The 23,997-nt window shown below is 42.2% G+C and overlaps 1 protein-coding gene across 1 annotated transcript in view; it reads left to right on the top strand.

Annotated features, from left to right (window-relative positions):
* The window catches only part of AATF (apoptosis antagonizing transcription factor), a gene marked incomplete at both ends in the record, with an annotated part of 55,599 nt that overhangs the window by 7,120 nt on the left and 24,482 nt on the right, over positions 1-23,997 (top strand). The window contains 4 exons of the mRNA XM_082008624.1: positions 14,058-14,172; positions 14,518-14,722; positions 15,478-15,642; positions 16,413-16,496. Coding sequence (XP_081864750.1) covers positions 14,058-14,172; positions 14,518-14,722; positions 15,478-15,642; positions 16,413-16,496 — 569 coding nt within the window. The remainder of the gene's footprint in view (positions 1-14,057; positions 14,173-14,517; positions 14,723-15,477; positions 15,643-16,412; positions 16,497-23,997) is intronic.

Here is a 23,997-nt window from a genome sequence, read left to right as displayed (position 1 = left end):
ACATGAAGATCTTATGAAAGACGAGGGATGTAGTTGGTGTTACGTGGCAAAGACCCATTTCTTTCTCAGCTGTGCTGGGCCCTGTGAGAGGAATTAATGTCAGAGGTTTACTGTAGTGGGCAGTCTGAGCTGTGTTGTATCTTCACTCATGGAGCTTCTGCCTGGATAACAGGGCCGCGACCTGTCAGTTCAGGAGGTGAAACTAAATCCTTTCTGAAAATATACATCATAATATTTTTAAAGCTCTTTCATTAATTGATGCACCTTGATTTATGAGGGGGAAAAAAATCTCACTATAAATCAGCTTCCAATAAAGGTCTTAATTTTTAGCTGATCAAGTGGTTTAGTGGCTTCTATAAAAATAAACTTTTTTACTCGATTCTGAACAGTGATGTAGTGGGCTGGGTAAACATATCAGTACTTCTCAGTTCTCATCCCAGTTGTGTTACCAGCTTATGGCTAGGATCCCATTCCCCAAACAGGAAGAATTAGAAGAATTGTGCATGAGAACGTTTAAAGATGAGTGGAAGACAGGACTTTGTAAATAATAAATGTTGAGGTGGTTCCACAGTACGTGATGCACTTCAGTCTTGGACGGGATTTAGGATAATCATGACATTGACACTGTTTTGGACTGGATGGTACTCTCCTTTCAGGGAAGCCTCGGCACTTCTTTCCAAATCCACAAAATAAATTTGGCATGCTTTCATCATCTTCATTGAATAGGAGGAAATGATTTGGTGTTCAAGTTGCAGAAAGCGGTTGGTGACAAAAATCCAGACTCTTGGTGTACACTGTAGCTTGCTGAGGGCATGAGGGCAGAAAGAGCTCTTGGCATCCAGCGCGCTCTGGCTGCCCCAGAATGCTTTCAGTAATTTGTCCCAAGTCCTTCCATTGCTCATGAAATTTCTGCTCTATGCTCACAGGAACGATGATTTTTTTGAAATGGAAAACAGTCCTTCATGTATTTGCCTCTTTAGTACCTCCCACTTGTGGCAACCTTCTGTGCAGCTGTTGGTGGTAGCAAATTCCCTAAGGGTTTGAGTATAATTGTGTTAACGAGTGGATAGCAATGCTCTATACATTTACAGTTTTAAAGCCAAATCTGAGTGAAAATGGTAAGGTCATGCTTGTTTTCCAGATCTTGAGATTGGAGGTTACAAAACCTCAAGTGTTTTATTTATTGTTTTTGTAATCTTTTGTGAAATTTTTTTTTTTTAAATGGTACAGTGTGCTTTGGACAGTCTTGGATTCCTGAGATCTCAGGTTCTGGTGGATGATTTACTGCAAAATTGCTTATAAATTGAAGTAGAAAATGTTTTGCAGACCTGGCAGCTTTCAGGCTTCACACCCATTTGTCACCCAGCATTTCCCTTTGTGTATAGAACAAGAATTAATTAGGCTGCACTGCAGGAAAAGTTTATGGCCATAATTTATATAGGATGAATTTCTGTTTAAAGGGACAGCATTGCTTTGTTTGCACTGTCTTACTTTTTCTTTCCCTTGTTTTAAATCTTTAATTATATTCCAGATTTTTTTCTGTCACTCTTTTTACATACAAATTGGAGATCAAACTGTGGTCATGGAGCTCATGTTTATTCCCCTTGTGCATCCATGGAGGAAATCTGAGTGGTTTGTAATGCTGAAATCACAGTGGCTGCGCTCTGAATGCGGTGCAAATGTCTAATGTTTAATGCACTGCACATGTGAACTCCCACAGCTTACGCTTCTGAGGTGCTGCTGCCTGGAGTGGTCTGTTTCTCCAAGATACATTTGTATTCTCTTGCACCGTATCTTCCAGACTAGTCCAGGGCTTGAGATGTTGCCTCTGTTTGGGGTCTTGCACGTTCAATTAATGTTTTTCATAATCAATGCAAGTCAGAATTTGCAATCTGCTCCTGATTTGCACATTAAAGAGACCCATTAATTAAAAATTCCAATCCCTGGCATGTTCCCGCAGGATCCTTGCATTATTTACATAGAAAAAGAGTGCAAGGTGCAAGTTTCTGTGCTGTGTCTCTGCACAGATTGCATGCCTGCCATTCATATTTCTATGTATGTTTTCAAGGGGCAGGAAGGTTAGAAGTGGATCTCATGAAAATGTCACCAAAAATTACCTCAAGGGCAAGAAAGAACCAAAGAAGAGGTGGAAGCAACATTAGTGAAGCCAGATCCAGTGTCAGGAATCAAACAGTTCCTAGGTTTGGGGCTTGTTATGTTAAATCTTGATTCAGTGACAATAAAACAACAACTAGTTGGGGGGCAGGGGGGCAACAAGAGCCTTAAGAAATTATATCTCTCAGTCAACAAAGGCAAGAAGCTGTTGTATGTGTCCTGGGTAGCTGGGCTTCCCAATGTAGTCATGTAGCTCTGTTCTTGCTATTTTAATTACTTTCTCTTTATATTTCTGGTTAAAAATACTAAGCTGGGAATGGTTCAGTGACTAGTACTTTATGCTCCACAAAAAGAGTTGGGAATTCTAGCTTTTAAATAGTATAATGTGCTCTTGTCAGTTTTTAGTTGGTGATATGAGGAGTTAAAAACATACAGAAACCCAGGTGAGGCTCTTGCAGAAGGCAAGATGCTGATGGAAATTTTAAGACTTTAAATGGACAACTAGTTGTGTATGTTTTCATATGTATATGCTTTCACTTTCCAAGAGTTCAGTAGGTCCCTGAAATGTAAACTACTGGCTGAATTTTTGTGGTTTTTTTTTTTTTGCTTTGACTCCATCTGTCAGTGGATTAAGAGAAAATATTGGAATCCCACATTTCTATTCTTCAGCATAAGCTCAAGATGAGTTGTTTTGGAGAAATGGAGAAAATACTGGTTTTGGTAAAAGGTAGACATGCAGGGTCTGTAAGAATGGATTTGCTCACTGATGGAACAAAAACGGGGGCAACAAATATTAACTGTTATTTACACTTTGTAGAGCTGTGGAGAAGTTATACAAAGGTTTGTGATCAATAAGAAAATAAACCTGAATAAAGTGAATCAGATAAAAAAAATCAAATGAAATGCTCCATGTGCTTGCAAGGCCATTATCCCCAAACCTGCCTGCGTTATTAATGCATTAATGGAGCAGCAGCAGTGAGCTCTGCCTAGCAGCGGCTTCAACTTTTCAGCACGGTGCCTTGTCTGCTGCTAATAGATACAAAATTGTATACAGCTTTTTAAATTCTGCTGAAATTTGTGCATCTTTTCTCAACTCACGGTCATGTTTGAACTTGAGTTTGTATTCCCTGTAGTCAGCTATATCTTACTTTCCTGATCACTGTGGTGTTACTCTAGATGATTCATCCGTGGACATTCTCTGTGACCATGAGCTAGTGGCATTGCATCCATGCAGAGAACGCAATTCCTGTATCCCTTGTATTCAGGGCGGGTGCATTATCCAGAAGAAACCTTGTTTCCCCCATCATTTAGCATTTCTGTAGTATCACCTTTGAAATCCCTCCAGAGGAATTGTTGCGTTGGGCTCGTTCACACAAAGAGGTGAGCTTGTATTAGAGACGGGGCGTTGAAGAGTGCTGCAGTTAGCACAGCTGGCTGACGAGCAATGCTGCAACGCATCACCGTGTTCACCCTATGAGCACGCTGCACTGGGGCCTGAGGACCGTAGAATAGTGCGTATTGCCTCTTGGGAATAAGTTAAATGTGATGATGGAGACCGGTCCTTTTTTGTACCCTACAAGTAGTCCTCTAGTCCTCCTTGCAGCCTGTGTGGCATTGCGGATAGTGTGTTTCTTTGTGGCCACCCTAGGGATGCAGTTACATCTTGAAATGGGAAATGGCAGTTGCTGCCTGAACAGTGGTTCCCATTCCTGCCTTTCGTTCTCCATACTGACTTTGGACTGCAGAGTATTAGAGAATGTGCACCTTCTATGTCCTTCAATATGTTGTTTTAAATGGGGTGCTGTGAAGAAACTTTATTCAAAAGAAAGACATGTAAAGATGAAATCAGAGAAACGAGTGTGAACTACACGTAAAGTTTGCAGGAAGCAACTCTATTCATAACCTTACTGTAGCCAGTTTCTTCAACTTGGAGTCAGTTGCGGATAACTTACATTACACATTAGTTAGTTATTCCCTTAAGGTGTTACAGGTGCAGCTAGCCAACAGTTGCTATTTAATTATGTTTTACTGAAAAGTAGAGCTAAAAGGAGCACTTACAAAAGTTTGCAGGACTTGTTTGGGACTGCACAAGCCTGGGTGTTCGGTGCCTTCTGGGAAATGGAGATGTTGACTTTTTGTTCCAAAAATGTACAGTTCAGTCTGAACACTTTGACTGACCCAGAAATGTCTGTTTCTGGGGTAGAAATAGGTGCATTTGTAGTGGGTGTGTTGGTGAAGGACACTGCTTCCACCTGGAGCTATGTGGACCTTCATAATAAATGCCTGAGTTGGGTTCTTGGTATGCCAGGTTGGTTAATGTGACAAATATCTGTGGCTTGTGACTAAGCAGCACGTTTGTGGACAAGGCCTCTTAAGGATGTGATTAAGAATCCCACTTACATTCATTGCCAGCAGGAGACCTCCAAAGATGCCATGTGTTTTCTGGTTTTACATTCTTGCATATTAAACATTTCTCTGTATGAATGCTTCACACTGAGTATCTTTATTTTCTTCTGTAATATTTTGCTGAAAAGGGACTCAAGACAGAGGGAGAGATTCTATTTAGTAACTATTTAGTATATGTTTGTTTGTATGTTCTCTGTGTCTTTTTAATAGAGGACTTTCGCTGGGTTCTATACTCCAATTCCTGATCTTAAAAAAAAAAAAAAAAAAAAAATTACATTCTATACATGTCAAAGCAGCTGATTAAGCATTGACTAACTTTGAATAAGATCAAGTCTGCTTTAGGTACTGGAGAAGCTGTTCCACTTCCTCTAAGAGAGGATGTGTCAGGCAAGCCGTCCTCCTCTCCAGTTGTGCAGCATGCTCTGTCTGACGAGCTCACCCTCTGCCTCGCTCCTTGGCTGCACCTGGTCGTCATTTTACACATCTGGTTAGAGAAAAGCTGTCAGATTGAAATGTGCTTTATTGACATAGGCTTGGGATTTTTCAGAGAAGCCTGCAGGAATCATCTGCCAACAATTCCGATCATAATTTTGTTATCATCTCTATTCGTGGATCGCTTTTAAAACTCGAATGTATCCATACGTACATCTGGAGATGACAATGCGTTATTACAGAGCAGGGTAGGTGTCACAGGGGAGTGGGGGAGGAACTGAGGCACAGGCAGATTACGCACTTTCCAGAGGCACAGAGCAGTTACAGGATTAATTGGTGCTAGGCAAGATCATGGACTTAAATATATTCTTGCTTTGAAGATTTTACTGGGAGCCTGCACAAATGTGTGACAGCAGAACTGGGTTTCAAGCCTGAGTGTAAATTATTGTGATCAGATCTAGCCCACTTAAAACTGGTAGTTCATTTTAATTGAATTGTATTAGTCTAGACACTTTATGAATACAAAAAACATCATGCTTGTCAATTCATGCAGGGTTGAATTTGATTTAAATGGATGTGGATGCAGGTGTCCCCAAATTTCACCTTTCCTCTCTGATCTAATGAAGAATATATTAACTCTTTTGGGGACTGAGCCAAAGCCTGTTGACATTAATGAAGACTTTTCTCCTGACTAAAATTAATGAATGAATTAGACCCTTTTTTGTAAATTTTGTTGTAATGATCCTATGCCTTGGAGAGCCTTTGGTAAGAACTGGGGTCAGTAAGGTTGATAAGCTCCTGGGCTCATGGGTGGCCATTCTGTGTACATGCTAGCAAGTGAGAGGGAAGGGAGATGAAGTGAGAAGCTTTAGACAAAGGCACAGGTCTCGGTTTTGGAGCTCTGTTGTTGTTTGTGTGCATGTTTAGTTGGGTAATGGGGGATTAGTTGTGCACGTGCAGAATTTGGGCTCTGTGAGGTACTAGGAAAGTATTTTGTGGTTTGTCGTTACTGTCTGTGAATTATTCAGAAATTCTGTGTGTGGCATAGTGGAGAAGCATAGGATATTTATTTAACATGCAGTTTGGGGCTTTTTAAAAAAAAAAAACAAAAACAACACCTCTTGCCCTGCCCTTCTTCACTGAGTGCCAAGGCTTTTAGCTTTTTTGAGCAGAATTTTCATCTGCTTCTCTCGTATAGATGTGGTAAAATTGAAATGCTCCCATTTTATAGGTTATCTTCATAGCCGTATGTGTTGGACACTATTGGCGTTCGAGGTTTATTTTAAAGCTGTCTTAAATTCTAGTGCAAGAAATGGCAGGAGAGTCCGTAGTTGTTGACCTGATACACCTGAACTCTGGACTGTGGGATTACGCCACACTTTAAACACATCAAATAGATTTGCCTACACTTGAGTTTCCCAAGATAATTAATAGCTAATTAGATTGAGTTTAGCTAAATACTTGTGCATGTTAGTCTGTATACTCTACAAACAAGATGCAGGGAAACAAAGGCTTGCAAAGCATCCAGACAAGCATGTGCAAATGTCAGCTAACTCGGATTAATTGGCAATTGGTTACCTTGAGATGGAAACTCAGTGCTTGTCATGATAAATGTAATTAATGGCCTGGTATTATATGGGGAGGTCAGTCTAGATGGGCTAATGTTCCCTTCTGGCCTTAATATCTAGATAACTATGAAATTTCACATTTCCTCTTCCTTTCTCCTTCTTGCATATGTACTTGGGGATTCCTGCCTGCCAGAGACGGGAATGCATGCTGTCAGCTTCTTTACATTTACAGTAATGTAAAACATCAGTTTTTATAAATCTCATTTTTACAAGCCCCATCCCCTCCCTGGTTTGGGCTGATATCAAAAGATGACGGTTGAGGCGAATCAGTAGAGCATGAACTTCATGGAAGTGTTTCTCTCCCTTCTCCGCTTTCCCCCTCCTCCAGTCCCCACTAATAAAATCTGTGAATACCAAGCCTTTTATTCTGTTGTTGCATCTAGTTATTTTCTTTACTTTTAGCAAACTCATCTATGTCTGATCCTGTTGTCCTTACTGTCAAATGCAGTAATATTAGAATGAAAGGGCTAAATTGAGTCCGTTCTGTAACTCTTTGGGAGTCAGTTGAGCTGCTTGTGTGAAAGGAGTTTGCAGCATTGGCTCCTTTGTGCTGAAGGAATACAATTTTCCCCTCTGCAAAGGCTTTTGCATCATTTGCATTCCAATGGAACCAGCAAATTGGGCCTTCGGTATGGAGCAGACCTTTTTATTGCAATCAGTAGAAAAGTCACCCTTTTTCCTACAATCGTTTGACAAAATTCCAGGAACTCAGTGTTTTGGGAAGCAGGAAGGGAATGTTACTCCTGTCGTTTCCTAAAATGACCTGGAACAGATTTACAGGTGCTTTGTGCTTCTGTTGAAATCTGTGAGAAACGTATACGTAACGACACCACCTCTGAAAAAATGAGATCAGTCTCTGCTGCCAAAGGGCTTGCAGCTAGCCTGTAATTTAGTCTAGGCTGGCTCTTGTAACTTCTGTCTTATGCTTATCAGTAGCCTTTTATTTCTGTGCCATCTTGGTTTTGGGGAACCAGGATGTACAGGGCTGCAAATCTGAAGATAATGGAAGTCTTCACCTGCACCATATTGTTCCTCATACAGTCAGTTACACAGCGGGAATTACAGAAAAGCTGTTGGTCCAAAGCCCCATGTTTAAGATGCGATACCTGGAGGAATTCCCCCCCACCTTTTCCTGACTGGTAAGGTTGTTCTACTGTTGGGAATATAGAGCAAGCTCCAAAAGTAATACTGACAGACTTCAGAATTATGATACACTGGAGCTCTGGCGTAATTCTTTGTTGAAGAAGTTAGAGGCCTAAAATGTTAAGGCTTATTGTTATTCTGAGTTGATAATCTCTGCCTTGCTTTAATAATTTTTCCTCATGCCTGGATAGCCTGCGAGTTGCACAATAATCACTCACACAGCTTTGTAATCAATGCCCAAAGTAATAGGATTCCGCTGGCCAACGGCAATTAATAAATTTGTGTCTTTTTTAAAACACTAGCAAGTCGGGCCTGAAATACGACTGACTGGCTTTCCTCATTTGCATATTTATTGCAGTGGAAAAATTCTTGCCGAATGATTGATGTTGAGCCTGCCTCTTGAATTCCAAACAGCACATTATTATGAAATGAAAAATGCCGGCCATACAGTTGATTAAAGTTGAAGACAGTGGAATCGGTGTTTTTTAAGATTGTGGGAGAATTAAAGGCATATTTTAATAGATGTTGACAAGAAGTGAACTAACAAAAGCAAAGCAAAGGATTTGCTTGAAAAGATTTAATCAAACGTGTTTCTTGGGGGATTAATTGCTGGGGATGACTAGTGCAAGTGGCTGGCTTGTGGATTTGAATGAGAAGTATTGTTCTCAGGCCAGCATATTGAGTGCCATTTTGACCTGTAGTTTAACTCCTGTCCCACAGTTGTTTGAAAGGAGTGAAAATTTCCCCTCTTCCTCTGGATGTTGGGATAAATGCGTGTACCTGATAAAGGCGCTTTTCATTATGTACAGCTATTAAAATAAGAGGTTTGATTCCTCTCTATTTTATGGGCGTGCTGTGACCAGTGCACTGGGCACTACACCTCTTCTGCGCGCTGGTGACACGGTGACTCTCCACGGTGGCAGGGGGAACTCTCCTGCTATTCGGCAGCTCAGCTTTTGCTCCGCATACCATGGTTCAAACGCCAACGTTGTTCCAGCTTTTCTGTGTGAGCTTTTCATACAGCCTGTGGAAGTCCATGGAAAATTGTACCAGGAGGTACATTAAAAGCTTGCATGCCGACGATATTCCAGTGATGCCAGGCCCTCAGATGTAATTGCGGGGGAAAAGCGGTTAATTTCCAGCTTTGGAGTGGGCTGTGAATTTCAGCCGTGTCCAGTGCGTGCGGTGTTTCGTGCTGGTACATCACGGTAATGATGCACCCGTTTGCGGTAGCATGTGCTGTGCACACAGTAACAGGCAGGCACCATGGCCTTGCGAGGTGCCATGAACATACATCATAGAATCATTTAGGTTGCAAAAGACCTTTCAGATCATTGAGTCCAACCGTAACACACAGCAGTGGAGTGAAAATCTTGGGAGGTTTGCCCCAGTTTTTAGGATTTTGTCCCTGAGTGTCATACTCCGAATTTGCTGGGTGGATGCACCAGGGTCAGGCGGGGAGGAGCTTGCCTGGTGGAGCAGTTTTGGGAGTCCCACTGGTTGGCTCTCTGTGAATACCTTTGAAAGCCTGGCCTTGAGGCACCGGCTTTTTTCCATCGACTTAAAGTGTCTCTGCGTGAGGCCGCTCCCTGCAGCTCCGCATCAGCTGCTGCTTTCTGCAGCTGCTTGGGAAGATGAAATGAGACCCCATTTTTAGAGGTCATGAAAAAGAGCGCAGATACGTTTCTGCGCAGGAAGGTGCTTTGCTGTAGAAATGCTGAACTTGGAGCCATGGGCAAGCACAGGAGCCATCATGCCTGCAAGTCCCTAGCACGGCAGCGCTCGGGTTTCAGCGGCAGTGGAGGCACAGCTGCCCTCTGCGTGTGGAGCCACCCCACACGGAGGGGGACGCCAGCAGCACAGCCAGTCTGTCCGTAACCACTGGCATTGACAAAATTGATTTCTGTGGTTTGAGAGCAGCAGGACAGATTTCATCTCTGGTGGGTCTCCTGACACTTTGATACATGGCAGTGCTATCCCTGAATGGAGCTAAATACTCCAGGGCTACTTTCTGACTGGGTGAAGGGATGTATAAAATGAGAACGTATGAGAGAGTATTAACAGAAAGGCACACTTTGATTTACTGATACTGGCTTCCAGCTTTCTTGGTGGATTGATATGCTGTCTGCTGGATCTGGAACAACTTTTTCACTCCTGTACACAAAATGAAGGGGCTCCCATGGACTCTTAAAAGTGACTCTTACAAGTTAGCGTCTCACTGCAGACACTCTGAGTCCCATTTAAGCTGGAAGTTATATTCAAACCACGTTTGCTGTGTTCTTGGAGCAGCTGCAGATGGATCCCACTCAGAATCCTTTTTTCTGTCCCAAAGGGCAGCTTTAGGAAAGGTTTGATGGAAAGAGGGGTTGTGTGTTGTCCTGGGATTAGTTGGCCGCTCCTATACAGAGAGTATGGGTGGTTGTTTCGGGGATTTTACTTGTTCATACTGAAATGCCATGAGGGGATCCAGCTCCTTTTGTTTTTTAAGGCAGTGCTGAGCCATCTGTCCTCAGAAAACACAGGTTGGACATGCAGAAGTAACTGCTGGAAAAGGAGATAGTTTGGAAATTTTTCTCTCTGATGATGTATGGCCCAATGTTAAAGGTGTCAGTTGTGACACTGATGTTGATAGAAGGTAGAGTATTTACCCCAGCACATTGCAGTGCAGATTGTAAGAGAGATGCAGCAAAGCTGCTGGCGGAGAGTGGTAGAGAATGGATGGGAGAGGCACAGACTGGGGCGATGGGCTGTGCCTGCAAAGTCAGGTCTGGAGAGTTTTACATTCCCCAACTTAACAGTTGCTTTTGCAGTGCTGTGCCTGCAGTCACTGGCCACTGCTTGGTGCGCTGGACTGGGAAGGTGCAGCTGGGGATGTGTAAGCATCTGTAGTTGGCTGAACACAATAGAGCAACACCCAGCAGTGATACTGATGGCAGAGTTAGTATATTAGCTCTGGGAATAAGCTGTTGCCATCGGGATCTTCCCGCTGGTGCATGAGTGGTGGGAGGGTAGTTGTAGAGTTTTAACAGCATTGTTTCAACCTTGGCCGGGTTGTGGTGCTTGTGAAAACCATAGTGTCGGTATCTTCTTGATCCTGAAAGCTTCAGAAACTGAAAATCATCAGGCAGTACCTCGGACCCAACACAGCTCGTGGCAACAGGAGGCCCCTGCTACATGGTCAGGGTTGGCATTGCCTGTGCTCTTAGCGGTACTGCCGGCTTTGTTGTGTGAACAGAGCAGGGAAGGGAGCAGGAGGTACAAACCGGATGGTTATCACATCTGAAAGCTGCTAGTTTGTTTCCTTAATGTACTGGCATGCTTGAAAGCTCCATGTTTGTGACTCTTTTCTGTTTAATTGTCTGTTTCAGACAAGGAGCAGCATTTTAAAAAAAAACAAGTGCCGGGAGGGGGTAGGAGAGCAGGAGGGTTAGCGTCCAGCTTTCCTTCAAAATGACATAGTTTGCATCTGTGTAACAGTTCTGTTTTATGCTGCCTTCATTCACAAATGGATTCAGTCTTTTCCCCAAAGCAGACGGTGGAAAGGCAGATGAGGGCATTAGAGGGAAGAGAAGATGAAGAAGGAGAGGAGACTGGGAAGAAAAAGAGTCCCTTCTGGAATTAAATGTGTAACGGATAGGGCAGGGCTGGATGGGAAGAGGGCAGGGGAGGGGGACACTTGGCTTCTGAAGTTGAGTTTACAGCACACTTAAGCACCCAACAGTACAATGAGAATGCCATCCAATAATGCTGTTAAATACACATGAACTGAAAGCACAGAAATTACCCAGCTGTAAGAGGCTCATGATGAAGCCACTGTCTGGAATAATTAGCCCTCCCACCTGGTTAAACGCATGGTCATTGTCTTCCCTGCCCTCTCCATCCCCTTCACTCCAAATAAAATTGCTCGCCATCCCCACTTCTGTTGGGGTCCGTGTCTCATGGCCTGGGGGAGCTTGAGCCTGCCTGTATGCCTTGCCTGCTTGCTGTGGCCCTGATGTACCCCAGAAGGGCTGGAGTGCTCCTCCAGCTGTAACTGACAGGATCAAAGCCGCCTGGGGTGCGTTACCACTGCTACTGGAGGATAGGCAGCGGGTAGAAAATAAACAGTTTCGGAGGCTCTGGGGACATTTAGCTGTGTTGCAGGCAGTGGGAAAGATTTTGCTGTTGTAAGCTGTGCACTCAGGCTAGGGTGGGAGCACTTCCCTTTTGCAAGTGATGCTTTAGGTGCAGACATATACAACAAATGCATTTTTAAGGGCTTTTGTCTGTTTGTCTCTTGGAATTGTTTTGATGCTAACACATGACTGTTCTACAAGCACGGCAAACCTAATCCGTTAATAGGTTTATATAGAAGAGTTCTCAGAACGTATCTGTAGTGAACTGTGAGCCAGCAGAGGATGAGTCCAACAGCTGATCTGCCACAAAAATCTTAAAGCATCTTCTCCTTGACATTCCTGTTGCTGAGGTTAGGCTGTAATTTATCTGAAGGTAGTGACAACTGAGCGGTATCACAGTGGTAACATGCGGGAGATTGAGACCTCTGAATGTCTTGGCTGATTTCTGCTTGCACTGTCTCTGTCTGGCTGATGAAGATTTGCTGTTTGCTGTACACATGATCTCTGTGTCCTCATTGAAAAAAAAGAAAGAAAAAAAAATGGGGTGGTGCAAAGTTCTCTCCGTTCTTTTATACTAACTACAAAGCAAGAAACATGTTTGGGAGTTAAGCAGAACAGCCCTACTGACTTCACGTTAGTGGAGGAACTGGCAGAGGGGGCACCGGGGGAAGTTCTGGGGAACATCCTACCATTGCAGTGCTCCTCCTGCCCTCCAGACAAATCCACGTGCCCTGTCAGCCAGCGTGACTGCTGCCCGCAAGGATGCTTGTTTTGGGTGTGCAAGGAGGGAAGCCAAGCCTCTGTGAACGTATCCTGCAGGAAAACAGATCCTGAAGTGGTGTGCTATGTTCCTCCAAGTGGTGCATTTTTTCCCCTTTCTGTGGCGCCTCTTTGTAAAAGTAGAAGGCAATACACCAGTGTCAGGTAAATATAAATTAATCTGTGTAAAGTTCAGGTTAGGTTTTTTGATAGAAGCGTGCTAAGTGTTTTACCTGTAAGAGCTGACCCTGTGATTGATGTGTAGCAATGTACAAAGGGGGAGTTTGTGTAGGCCTAGATAAACACTTGTTTTATATCGGAGTGTTCTGCAGGGAGGCTTGTTGGTTGCCACAAAAGAACTATTTTTAAAGAACAGATGCTGCAGCAGTGTGCAGTTAACCCTTCCCACAGTCAGCTGCAACTGTGTGTCCTTGGAGAACATGAGGTCATTGAACAGAGATCATTTTCTCTGCATAGATACAGGAAAATGGTCAGCTATGAAAGCCTTTGGATACACAGCATCAAATCTACATTCAGGATTTGTGTCTGGAAATACCCTGGAAAGCAGCTACTCACCCCTGTAAAACTAACCTTCACACCATGCATTGATCATTTTGTACATCTCTCCAGACCAATCTTTCGCTCCTTCTAAGGATCTCTGGGCCTGCAGAGATCTGATCAGAATGGGCCTTTTCTGATGAGAATCCTCTCATTAAACTTGCCAGGTCATTGTTTCAGTTTCCCCTATAGATCAGATCTTGCTACATTTAATTTTACTTACAATCTAATTTCTTACACCTCCTACGTGGTAAGCACAGCAGCATAGAAACCAGTGGTAGTCACAGCCCTGCAGGAGTTTCGTTTTTCTTCCTGCCTTCCCTCCTTCTGCTCCCTATAACATGCACATTATGTACAAGAAAGAAAAGTCAGAGATCAGGTTTAGATGGGATATATTACTTTTCCTTTGTGTTGCTTCATATTATTCAACTGAAGCTGGCCTCTGCTGCAGAACCTAACGCAGGAAAGAAATGAGTTAGTCAGCAAAAAAGGTTGTTGTCATATGCATGTGTCATCAGACACTTCTGCACACAGTACTTGCTTCTTCAGTATGTTAATCCTTCAGGCTCTGCAGTCTGAATGTTTGTAGGTGAAACATTAGATCAGTGTACTCCCGATGTGCAGCCAGGCAGGTGTTTAGAAGGCAGTCCTCCCTCCCTTCCTCCCTTTCTAGGAAAGAAGTGTTCTTTCCCAAGCGTCATGATGTTTGACATTAACAACTATAAATCAGTTTGAAGATAAAACCACATCTCTAACTGATTAGAGAAAAACAGTTAATGGGACATGCTGTAGCTGTGGCAGGAATTCAGGTTCAAGATGAGAAACTAAGCGCTGCAAAGCTAAGTCTTCACCAGAAGCAAGGATCAGTGGGAAATTTTCACTTGTATCTCTTATTCTGCAGGCTGTAAAGCCCTGGAGGCATTGCTGAAAGTATTAGTGGAACTTCAGGATGAGCTACTTTATCAATACCCGGGCACAAGGCATCTGGTAGATGGAAAGCAATCAAAAACTGAGAGGTAAATACAAAATAAGACACGACCTTTCTGAATCCTTTGGTCTCCAGCTCTCCAACAAACAGGACAATGTACAGCCTTCCTGACCATACTGTGCTGTTCTCTTAGTTGCTGCTATATCTGGGTGACAGACACGCTGTACAAATGGCCATTTGAATTCCTTCTGCCAGTGTTGGAAATGTGTTTTGTAATCTTTCTGCTAACAGAGCAGGGGCTAAACCACGGGTCTATTGGCATAAATATCACCGTGGTGTGGAAAAAGCATGTGTGGTAGTGGAGGGGCCATTAAGAATTCACACGTCGCCTTAGAGAGGTGTAGGGTGTTTAGTCTGCATATTTTTGTTCTAGCGATGATGAAATCCCTAGCAGTAGCGATGAAGAGCAAGTGGATAAGGCTCAGGAGAAGAGAAGGAGCCTCCCCAAACGAAAGCTAAAGATGGAGGACTACCCAGAATTCATAGCCAAGCGGTATGCTGACTTCAGAACGTATCGGAACAATGTCTTGCAGAAGTGGCATGACAAGACAAAGCTGGCATCTGGCAAAATGGGAAAGGCAAGTCGTGGTTTATGTGTGCTAACATGCTTATTGTTTAGCGGAACAAGCTGATTTGAAAGTTTCATACCATGCATGTTCCAAGTTAAGCTGAGAGTTACAGCAGTAAGAATTAAATACACAGGTACACAATTTTCCCCAACTTTAAATGCGTTTGGAGAGAAGCTCAGCCCTCAAATTTCAAAGTCATAAGCTGCTCTCTTTTGTTTTGAGCAGATGGCCAGGAAAAAAATTTTCAGGGGCAAATGGTTTTCCAGGTTTGGGGAAAAACTCTTGTATAGTATTGATGTTCTCCCAACCAGACATCTTGTAATAGCCAGTCTCCAGCAGCAAGAAAGCTCTATGAAAATGCCACTATTGTGGATCAACAAGCTGTTTGTGTTTTATAACAGAACTAGGGGTTTCTGGGGCTCTCCTCCTCCATGAAGTGTACACTTTAATACAGTGGGTAATCATTTCACCGAAACATCCAGGGTCTCCTAACATCTGTGAGTTAGTATTAATCACTGGGAAGTTCATCTGAACCAGAACAGCAAAGGCATTTTATTAAGCCAGGCGTCAGGTTGCCTCAGGTTGGGAAGGGAGAGAGAAGGAGCAACAAATAAAAAAACCTAGCAAAAATCCCTGCAACGAAACCCAAACCCCCTCCTCTTGGAATGCTGTCTGCTTATCCACTGACATGGAAAGATAGAGGAACGTTGCTGCCTTGAGGAAAAGCTTGCTGCATTATCTGACACTAGTTAATGTTGTTGCAGGGTTTCGGTGCCTTTGAGCGTTCAATCTTGACTCAGATTGATCATATTATGATGGACAAAGAGAGATTACTACGGCGGACACAGACCAAGCGATCAGTGTATACAGTGCTGGGAAAGCAGGAACAGGAATCTCATCCGGTCCCTGAATCTTTGCCTGAAAATTCGGTAAGGATATTTTGTTTATATAATGCATCCTGTAGAAACAGTGAAACTCTCTGCAAAACAATTAGCTTGAGCCTTTAGCAGGTGATTCTTGTTTGTGAGAGATTTATGAAGGAGATATCTGAGTGTTAATTCCTGTAATGTAATGGCTAAGAAAAAGATGTAGACATTTCAATTCCAGTTTTATGGTGTTTGCATTATCTCCTGTGCCAGTTCCTGACAGGGGAAAACAAGGTTTGGTCTGTGATTGTGCCCCTCCTGTGGTGTAGGAAGTGGTGCTCACTAAATCTGCTTTTTGAGCTTGCAGCTACAAAACTTTGTTTTTACTGTGGAGTTCAGAATCTTTAACCCAGAAAGTCACTTCTAAAATCATACTGCATATAACCTATAGAATATGTTAGTAGTAAGTCTGTTATTAATTTAGTATTTAAGAATGAATAAATACTCAATTCTGAGAGATCATGTAGAATTACTGCACTTGCAAGACATATTTTTGCCATTACATTAAAAATATCTGTAGTATTTTGCCAGAAAGGCTTTGCACAGTCCTATTTATTTCCCAGTAAAGGTATCATAAATCTAATTTGGCATTGGCAGTGTTTCTGCCTTGCCTTTAAATGTGTTCCTAGTCCTTAAAAGCTTGTTACATTGGGAGCTTTTCTCCATTCCTTCATATCTTCAAGTGTGTTTACAAGCTGCTGCACGTGATGTCATCAGAGTTAGGGACAGAAATATGCACATACGAGCTTTCAGTATTTCCTTTGTGCTTCTAGGAAGTCCTCCCTCAGTCAGATTCCAACAGGCACCTGAAGGACATAGATGAGGAGATATTTGATGATGATGACTTTTATCACCAGGTAGGTTATGGTAAATGTGTGTTGGAATTATGGCTTCAGTTGGTTTTTAATACTAAGAACTAACGTGGTTGATTCTGTGGTCTAAATATCTCTTACCAGTGAAACTCAGTTACCTGTTTTAACTTCCGATGTATCTCTGTAAATACCTCAGAGGACTTCATTCTCAACTTTCGATATAGGGCTGTGTGAGCTTAAACTTGCGGTGTGGATGTAAAGTTACTGCCATTACTGGCGCTGCTGCACTTGAGTGAGTCAGGGCTGCAGGATAAGGTCTATGCCTGTAGTCCTCGGTGGTGAACATTGCTACACAAGAGAAAAATTACTGAATTCCTTAAAGGTGACTGTTCTCTGTGGGTAGAGTCCCATTATGAAAAACGATTCTAGGAGATCCTCAAAAGCACCTAAGTTACTCATCTCAACCTAAATCACCTCATCTACCTCAGCTGCAGGGCTTCTCTAGCACTTTTCTTGGAGTTGTGCCAGCTTGGATTTAGGCCAGTTATTCTTTTTATTTGCACAAGTCTTAGAAACAAGGAATCTGCACTCAGCGCATGGAGGCTGCAGCTTAGGGAAACCTTGTGTTTGTAATTTCTTTAAGAAATGACGGTGCCAGCTTTATGAAGTACTGAAATTGATGTTTCAGTATATATCGAGGAGTATGATCCACTCTATGTCCTTCCCCAATGCATGAAAAGCTAGTTTTGCTCTGATGGCCCACAGAGAGCTTTAACTTCAGGACTAAACAAATATCATAGTATTAGAAAGGCAGAAACTACTGGTTTGAATAGTTATTAGAGTAGCTAGTAAAGTGTTAGGGCAGTGGAAGAGAGCTGTTGTGATGTGACTGGTCTGATGACTGATTTAACCAGAAGCATTTGAATAGTTTCAAAATTTGGGGTTTCATGTACAGAGCCAGGACTAAAGTTGAATAAAAAGATGTATTAAAATGGTAATTCTTACCTGTGTTTTACGGATAGGAGATACGGGGAACTTTAATGCTGCCTTTTCTTTCCCCTCGAGAAGATTTTTGACACACTTCCAACCGTACTGCTGTAGAAAATTTTTGCAGTAGACCTTACCTATTGCAGAACTAGGGCCATTTGAATATTTAATGTTTATGAGGGATCTATACAAGGCAGCCTGCCTCAGAGCCAGGAATGTATTCCAAGCTAGCTCCTCTCCAGGCTGTGTATTCATTGTAAGAGCATCTCTGCTAGTATTGCTGTGAATTGAGCAGCATCTCTTGGGTAGGTGAGGATGCCAGGTTCAGCGGTGTAGGCTCTAAAATGGAGGTTGGAGCATACCTGTCTTGTTGGCAGCAGTGGTTGAAGAGGCCAAATCCGTAATGCAGTGAGATAATACTGAGGCAGAATTTGGGGTCAAAGTGGACCAGAAGCCCAGGCTTGGGGGCCAAGTGGACTCTAAGAACACAGAACAAACTAAATTAGTGTAACAAAATAGTGAAGCGGTCAAAGAGAAATAGCTATGGTTGACAGTCTGTGGACCTGTGCAAAGAAAGTGCTTATTGGCCATGAAATGTTAAATTTTTAAAAGAAAAACAGCAATAGATGAATGGCCCGTCTTTCCTTCTAATAACTTTAACTTTGGTAAATCGTGATTTCAGAAATATGACTAGTCACAGCTTAGCTTTTCCCCTCACTGGTTAATTGGGGTGCTGGGGTTAATCTAAATTAAAACTTAAACTAATAGAGGTCATTGAGGGAAGAGAGTCACCTGAGTAAAACAAATGGGTCTGCCAGGCACAACTGTATCTTGGCCATTTCCCAAGAGGGAAGTGGCAGCAAATTGGAGTTGTTTCAGCATTCGATGGAGGTGAAGGATGGGTGACACTGTTTTAATGTACGGCACCTCCGGAAACATTCCAGATTGCATTCCTTGCTGTACCAACTGCTGCCTTCCGCACACAGTGAATAGGAACAGGACCAGCCAACAACATCTGGCAGCACAGCAAGGAATGGGTGCAACTTTCGAAACCCCATAGACTCTAAATATGGTGCTTAGCCTGGTGGAGGCTTTAATCACTTACCACTCTTTGGCAGCAGGCTACGACAGCTTATCCTAGCCTTGTACATCACACACAGACATCTGCTGAGCCGCGAGGCAGCTACACATTCATTTTCCTTTCTTGCTTGATTTTTATTTTTTTATCCTTTCCTCCCTCCCTTTCTCCCTTCCTCCCTCCCTCCCTTCCACCCTTCTCCTCTCCTCCTGTCCCCAATATGCTTCTTGGGAGAGATGATCTGTAAAGATTACTGCTTCATTGTGTGCAAGTAATTGTGGGGATGCCAGCCCCTTGCCAGCCACCGCACAGCACCTGTTCCGCTGACCTGGTTAATGTCTTCTCTTGAGTGGGATTTGGCAGAGATTGGAGCTGAAGCCAATTCAGTGATAAGCCTAAAGAAAATGGCTGTATGTTTTCTGTCACCTCCCAATTAAATTGGTTTCATAAAGTGCTTTCCTTTATTTGTCAGGGTGGTAAGCTGAAGCTGAGCGTTGCGTTCAGCAAGGGTAGAGTGCGTTACAATAGAGCGCTGACAATACAGTGAATGTGTTTTCTTTCAGGTGGGTCATAACTGTGCGGTGCTTTTCTCTGTGTGCGTGTGTGTGTGGATATACGTATATATCTATAAAATGTGGAAAGAGAACTGGCTCTTGAGGGGTAATCAGCAGCAACGTCTCTGGTTGTTGGAGATGAGGTTGCTCAGGAACTCTGACCTCTGTGCATAATACTTATCGGAAAGCATATGTGTACATGTCAGTGGGTGCTTTTTTTCTTTGTATTTAAATTTAGATACAGACTTTTTTAATATCACTTTCATTTTTCTAAAAAAAACCATTTTATAATGACTATTATGATTACTGCTTATGGTTTATTAAAGGTAAACATTCAGATAAAGAAGGACGTTGGAAGCCAACTTCCTGTATATTTCAGTGTGAAATTAAGCAAGTAAAAATGAACAAGATCTGATGAATGTACACAAGATAACAGAATAAGTAGTTGTACTCTTTTGGTATAGATTATAATACAAAACTTTTTAATGAATCTGGTTTTCCTGTGGAAAAACCATTTTCTTGTCCAAGTCTTGGTATTCAGTGGAATTTACCATGTGGGGCTGGTGGAATTTTACAGTGATTGAGGCTTTAACTCTGTTCTGTCTGTTCATCCTGCTTTGCCTTTTCTAATATTCTTCACTTGTTTTATAAGCAGTTATAATTTTTATTGTGGTGGCCCATGTTGAATGGTAATGTAAAGCTGAGCTGAATAATGCAAGTGAAATATTTTTATTTGGGTTGCACTGGGTGTGAATAGTTAAACTGTTTCAGAAAGATCCTCATTACTGACAGCCGTGAGAGGCTAGACCCCATCTCCTTTTCTTTTAAACTCTCCTTCATACATGGTTTTAAGGGAGGAAAAAGGCTTTTTATTTTTAGAAGTCATATTTACATAGAATTCATTACAGCTGATATTGCAGCATTGACTTAAAATTCCAGCCTGCTACCAGAGAGCTGCTGGTCTGACATGCTACAGTGGAGATTTTATTATTAGGTTGAAATACTCCTCTAGTAAAGGAGCGAGTGGAAATTGGTTTATTTCCAACAGGAATTAGGTTAGTGTTCATATGCTAAGCGTTCCACTGGTAGCAGCTCTTCCCAGAACAAATGTTCATCATTGATGGCAGCAGGTATGCCTAAGGAGAATTAGGAATATACATAATCCCTTTTTTTCTCCGCTCTCCTGCTCCCTCCTCCCCCTGATTTTGGTTGTGTTGTATGCCACTGCATTTTATAACAACCCGCAATCCTCAGTTTTGTCTCTGATCACCACAACTTCCAGGAGCTGCGCAGAGCCAAAGTGGATGGGGAACGTTCAACAAAATGCTAAAGTCTTTTTAAAAACAGAGACGCCAGGAGTTTCCCAGGCAGGACTGCCAGTAGGTTGGAGAGGACTGTCATCCCTCAACTACTGCATTGTGTTGAAATGAACTGTTACTGTCTGGGGTTTACTCCCAAGGTGAGCATGCTTAAATAGCGAGGAAGAGGCTTGTTCTCTTCCTTTTCTATAGCCTAATTACTCAGGAAAGGAGTTGATCCTGTAGAAAACATTGTTTAATTGTAGGACTTGTAACTTACGTTGTTGTTGTCCCTTATGGAGTGGCACTGTATGTGCCTGCCCACTCTTGCACACTCTGTGTGACAGGTGTGGTTTTCACAAGTGAGCGAGAGACCACACTAACTTCCTTTTTCCTAGCGTAGTGTTCAAAATGCCTGCCTTAATCTGAGTAACCACAAAATAAACGTCCAAGTCTGAGTCTCCTGTTAAGATACTTCTAGCTCAATTTGTTTCCCTTCTGGGTTATACTTGTGTCCAAATCACATCGTATGGCTTTTTAGAAAACTTTATCTGATGTGGTAGATTTCTCCTTGTGTCCCAGGCAAGAGTTGGCCTAAAGGAGTTCCTGGGCACATACTGTGGTTTTCTCTCCCAGGTATTTGATAATGCCACAAACAAGTAATTACTAATCCAGTGAACTATTAAAAGTCGATAATGGTGAAGAATAGAGCGAAGACTGGCTTTCTGACAAGCTGGTTTACCTTAATTAAACTGGTGAGTGATTAATATGGACAGCTGATCTTGTGGCTTTAATTAGATGCATTTAGAGTTTTGTGTGAATAAGAGATGTCTCGAACCATCCCACAGGTTAATGGCAATACAATACTCTTATCACAGGCATGTATCTTTCAAATGGCTCGGTAGATGGTTAATAACACGTTTTAAAGCTTGATTTGAAACTTCTCTTAATGGGTTATTAGAAAATATGCAAGGCAATGCCTATTTTATACAAAACTGAATTTTAATAAAATGTTTTTTTAAAAAAGAAACTGTCCAGTGATTTCATCTTGCAGTTTAGGTTTTTACATTGCAAATAGATTACAGAAAATTAAATATTAAAAAAGTGTTTCAAGGGGATTTAAAAGCAATGTTTGAGCTGCAGTCTAAATTTTCTCTGGTGTTGCTAGAAATCCACATGGTGTTATGCTACTGCTGTGTGGCAGCTTGAAAGAAACAGCCTGTTTCTACATCTGGGCAGAATGCAGTGTAAAACGTATGCTGAATGAGTCCTGGACTAGAAGCAACCTTTTAATAATTTATGTTGTTTTAAATACTTGTACAGGGTATAACTATGAAAAAGAAGGAAAAATTAATGTGATTTACCATGTGTCTCCAAAGACTAATGAGAAAAAAATTAAATTAGAAAGTATTGGAACTACATTGATAAAATGCAGCTTTGTCAACTTCTGTTCAGTAGTGGAGTGACTTTGCATTTTCACCAGGAAGGAGGAAAATCATTTGGTGTTTGTAGTCTTACTTCGTTACTTGGACTTGACAAGTTGTACTTCGCTTCTCTCTTTTTGTTTCCTGCAGTGATTTTGTTAACAAATAACTGGTTTTTAAACTGTTGAAGGATAACTTAACAATAACACATTTTTTCAGTGTGACATGTCATATTGCAGCTCTGTGAGGCAGGATGAAGGTAATTTGCCTGAGCTTTTGAAAGGATTCTGTGTTAAAAGATAGCGGAGCGCCGTTAGTAGACCTTCACACCACAGTAATTGTTTGTTTACTGTCTCTGGTAACAAATACACGTTTAGCTATAAAAGTCCACATAAGCAATTTGCAAATATTTTAGAGTTCCTCACTAATAAGCTGGGTATTTTTCTAGCACAAGGAGTGATGGAGTGTTCTAGTGAAGGTAAGCAGCTGCTGGTAAACCTGAAGTCTGGGTTTCTCACTGTTTCTCATTGTTTCAGAGTCCATGGATAGCCGAATCTTTTTCTGTTTCTGTTGCTTTCGGCAAATTACTAAGATGGCAGAAGCGGTACGAGGTTCCGCTTTTCCATTGTTCTGCACAGTTGTTTTAAAATGAACATTTTCGGTCCCTTGTTTGACATTATTTTTGGCACAGGGAGCCCAATAGGACTGTTTCGACTTCCTCATAGAGCACCCAGTGCAATGGCCAGGCTGAAACTGCATCTCTTCACATACCTTACTCGATGAATTCAAAGGCAGCAGTGCCACTTCCAAGACAGAGTAGGTGGCTTTGATCCACTGTAGCAGAAACGACCTGTGTGGCTTTTCTGAAGATTTTAACATCATCAGAGAAAAAGTGTTCCTTTTGTTCCGATTAGATTTCTAAGCTTTGTAAACTAAACTCTTTGCTGTGTTACACTATAAATTGAGTTTTGCGAGGTATTAATTTGAATTGGTCTGTGAGGTCTAAGAAAAGTGAGCCTTTTGTCACGAGGCTTATTTCAGCTTATACTTAGCTCTGTGTCTCAACTGGAAATTCTTAGGGGTCTGCAAATGAGAAAGGTCAGCAACTGTAGTATCAGAAACACTGATAGATAGTGCATGAAAATGAGACCTAACCTCTAAAATGAAAATTGACCTCTAAAATGAGAAATGAATCTCTATTACCCTTGAACAACACTCGGATGGCATTTCTAAATCCCTCTAATTTTGTACAATGTACTTTGTGTGCATCTCTCTAACTAGCGTAGAGAGGGAGTCCTTCTAAGGTGAATTCTTTAGAAAGCACACATCATTGACTCCAGTGTAAATTTTAACAATGGCTTTGGTGTCAGCAAAGGCAGGTGAATACTAACTGCTTTTGAAGCTCTTACCTTCAGATGTGTTCTGCGGGAACGCTGCTTTGCTCTTGGTTAGTGGTTGTGGATTTTAAGCTCTCTCATGTGCTCAGAACACAGGACAGAGGGTCAGTCCCCATCTGCTCCTGGCCCTCCACGAGCGTGACTTGAGGACCTTGGGGAAACCATGCAACCTCTGCGTGCTTTTCTTTACTTGTGTGATAGGCAGACCTTGGTTTTGACTAGGGAGTCTGACTGGGTTGGTTTTAATAGTATTTGCAAGTGCTGCTTGATTCCTGATGTGAAGCTTTGTTGAATTCAGAAACATAGGCATGCGGGAGCCCTCCTGGCAAGCATCGCTGCTTCTTTCCAAAGACAAATGAAAATGATGTTAGCAACTTTCTTCTGCTTGCTATTGCCTGTTGTCCACTCTGCACATAGTTCGTCCTCCTAGTTCCAGTTTTTGGTAGGAGCAGCTTGGAGTTGGTAGTTGAGCTGCAGACTGCTGGACGTGGCTGCACTTTGTTGCAGGTAGGCAGTTGTGCTTGTTTACGTGGGAGACTGAGCTGAGGTTTTTGAAGTTCAGGGAAGATGTGAAGAGGTGAAGGAGGGAAAGCAAAAAAGGATATGTTTCAAATCAAAGCCTTTTGATGCCGAAATTGCCTGACTCAAACTCTGTCTTCACACATCAGGGCTTAATGCTGATAGTGATTTACTTACACTTCCTAGTTAATAATTAGACATTGGGAGACACCATATATCACTCCTAATGGAATATATGGGGTCTGATGAGAGTTTGCTGTTTTGACTAATAAATTTTAACCAGAATCGC

This window comes from Phaethon aethereus (assembly GCF_964289735.1).
Source record: "Phaethon aethereus genome assembly, chromosome: 19".
Classification (NCBI taxonomy): domain Eukaryota; kingdom Metazoa; phylum Chordata; class Aves; order Phaethontiformes; family Phaethontidae; genus Phaethon; species Phaethon aethereus.
This window is presented reverse-complemented; position numbering and strand designations above follow the sequence as displayed.